This window comes from Marmota marmota, unplaced genomic scaffold (genome assembly GCF_001458135.2).
Source record: "Marmota marmota marmota unplaced genomic scaffold, marMar, whole genome shotgun sequence".
In the NCBI taxonomy this organism is placed as follows: Eukaryota; Metazoa; Chordata; class Mammalia; order Rodentia; family Sciuridae; genus Marmota; species Marmota marmota.
The window spans coordinates 20,469,350-20,471,248 of NW_025999968.1; the positions used below are offsets into that span (position 1 = coordinate 20,469,350).

Sequence of the window (1,899 nt, forward strand, 5' to 3'; positions counted from 1 at the left end):
ATATAGGTACTTTTAATTTCAGAGTAAAAATGACTGACACTAAAAATGAAAACATTCTTAATTACAAGATATTATCTTTGCATACACATTCAAACATGTTCTCCTGGAGGAAGTAAAATCAATTTGAAGAGCAAATTCAAATATAGTTTGCTTTCCAGAGATGGTGTTGCATTAACAAATATTAGTGTTTGAGACCTTGAAATGTGCCTTAAATTATAAGATTGTATTTTGGAATTCAAGGAATTTGCAAAAAAAAAATTAAATAGTAGCATCTTCTATACATGGTAACTGTTATTCCTAGTATTTTTTATTTGTGAAAAACTGGAACGGATTTCATATCGGCATTCAGGGAATATCATTTTAGTTTATATCTAATGGAATGAGGTTCCATATATTTTGAAGTACTTTAGCAGTCTTACTTTCTATAGAAATTTGACAGCAATATCATCATGTTGTCAGAATTTAATATTTTATTCCTGAAACAGGTGTTTTCTACTTTCTCAGTACCTGTATATTAAGAAATAGATATTATCAAATTAAAATCAATTTTCCAAGGGAGATGGACAATATTTGTTTCAGATAACTGTACAACGTTATCTCTTTATCACAATTCTTTTGATGACATTTATTACTTCCTTATTTCTTAGACTATAAATAAAAGGGTTTAACAGAGGAATGACTAGAGTATAAAATACAGCAACGGGTATATCGTTATTGCCTTCTTTAAATGAATTTGGCCGAATATACATGAAGAGCAGAGAACCATAGAATGTTGACACAGAGAGGAAATGGGAGGCACAAGTAGATAGAGCTTTTCCTCTTCCTTTTTTGGATTTCATTGTGAATATAGTGAAAATAATATAGAAATAAGAGATTAGTACTACAGTAATAGTAAATATTTGAATAAATCCTGACAAAATAAGTACCATCAATTCATTGATATAAGGATCCACACAAGAAAGTCTGTATAATGGAAGGACATCACAAAAAAAGTGATTGATTTGATGAGACCCACAGAAAACCAACCTAAATAGAAGTCCTACATGAATTGTAGGGTGGAGGTGTCCAGCTATGTAGGCTCCTGCGGTCATCTGAATGCAGAGTTTCTTTGACATCAGGGTGTGGTACTGCAGTGGTCTGCATATGGCCACATAGCGGTCATAGGCCATTGCTGCCAGAAGAAAGCAGTCTACAGTTTCAGCAAAACAGAAAAAATAGAATTGTGTTATACATTCATAGAGGGAAATTCTTCTGTCCTTAGAAAAGAAGTTCTGTAACATCTTGGGAGAGATGGCACAGGGACAGCAGGAATCCATGAGAGCCAGGTTGCCCAGGAAGATGTACATTGGTGTGTGAAGACGGCGCTCCATGTAAATCAAGGCCACCAACCCTAGATTCCCCACCATGGTGACCAGATAGATGGCAGAGAACACTACGAACAGAAGGGTCTTTAGGTCTGGATTATCTGTAAATCCCATGAGGATGAAATCTGTTGTTAAGGAGTAATTATCCTTAGTCATCTCTAGCTTTTCTGTTGGGAGAAAAATTATGGGCATATAATGTTCTAATTGAGAATATATAATTTTCAACTATTTTTTTCCTTTCATAATGGAGGGGCTTATTCTTCCAGTATCCTGTTTACTCTCAAGATTACAAGTACAATTACTATTAGGAGTCATTCATTTGGTGAAAGTGTGAGCAAATATGACCCCATGGAACAACTTTTAACATTCACAAAGACTCTTTTTTTTTTTTTTTTGGTATCAGGGATTGAACTCAGGGGCACTTAATCACTGAGCAACAGCCCCAACCCATTTTTAAAAATATGTTTTATTAGAGTCAGGGTCTTGCTGAGTTGCTTAGGGCCTTGCTAAATTGCTGAGGCTGGTTTACATACAC

The 1,899-nt window shown here is 34.7% G+C and overlaps 1 protein-coding gene across 1 annotated transcript; it reads right to left on the bottom strand.

Annotated features, from left to right (window-relative positions):
* Positions 1-567: 567 nt before the first annotated feature.
* On the bottom strand, positions 568-1,520 carry LOC107136203 (olfactory receptor 5K3-like). The gene has a single exon (XM_015478395.2). The coding sequence runs from the start codon at positions 1,518-1,520 to the stop codon at positions 594-596; it is 927 nt and encodes a 308-aa protein (XP_015333881.1). The 3' UTR covers positions 568-593.
* Between the last annotated feature and the right edge of the window lie 379 nt (positions 1,521-1,899).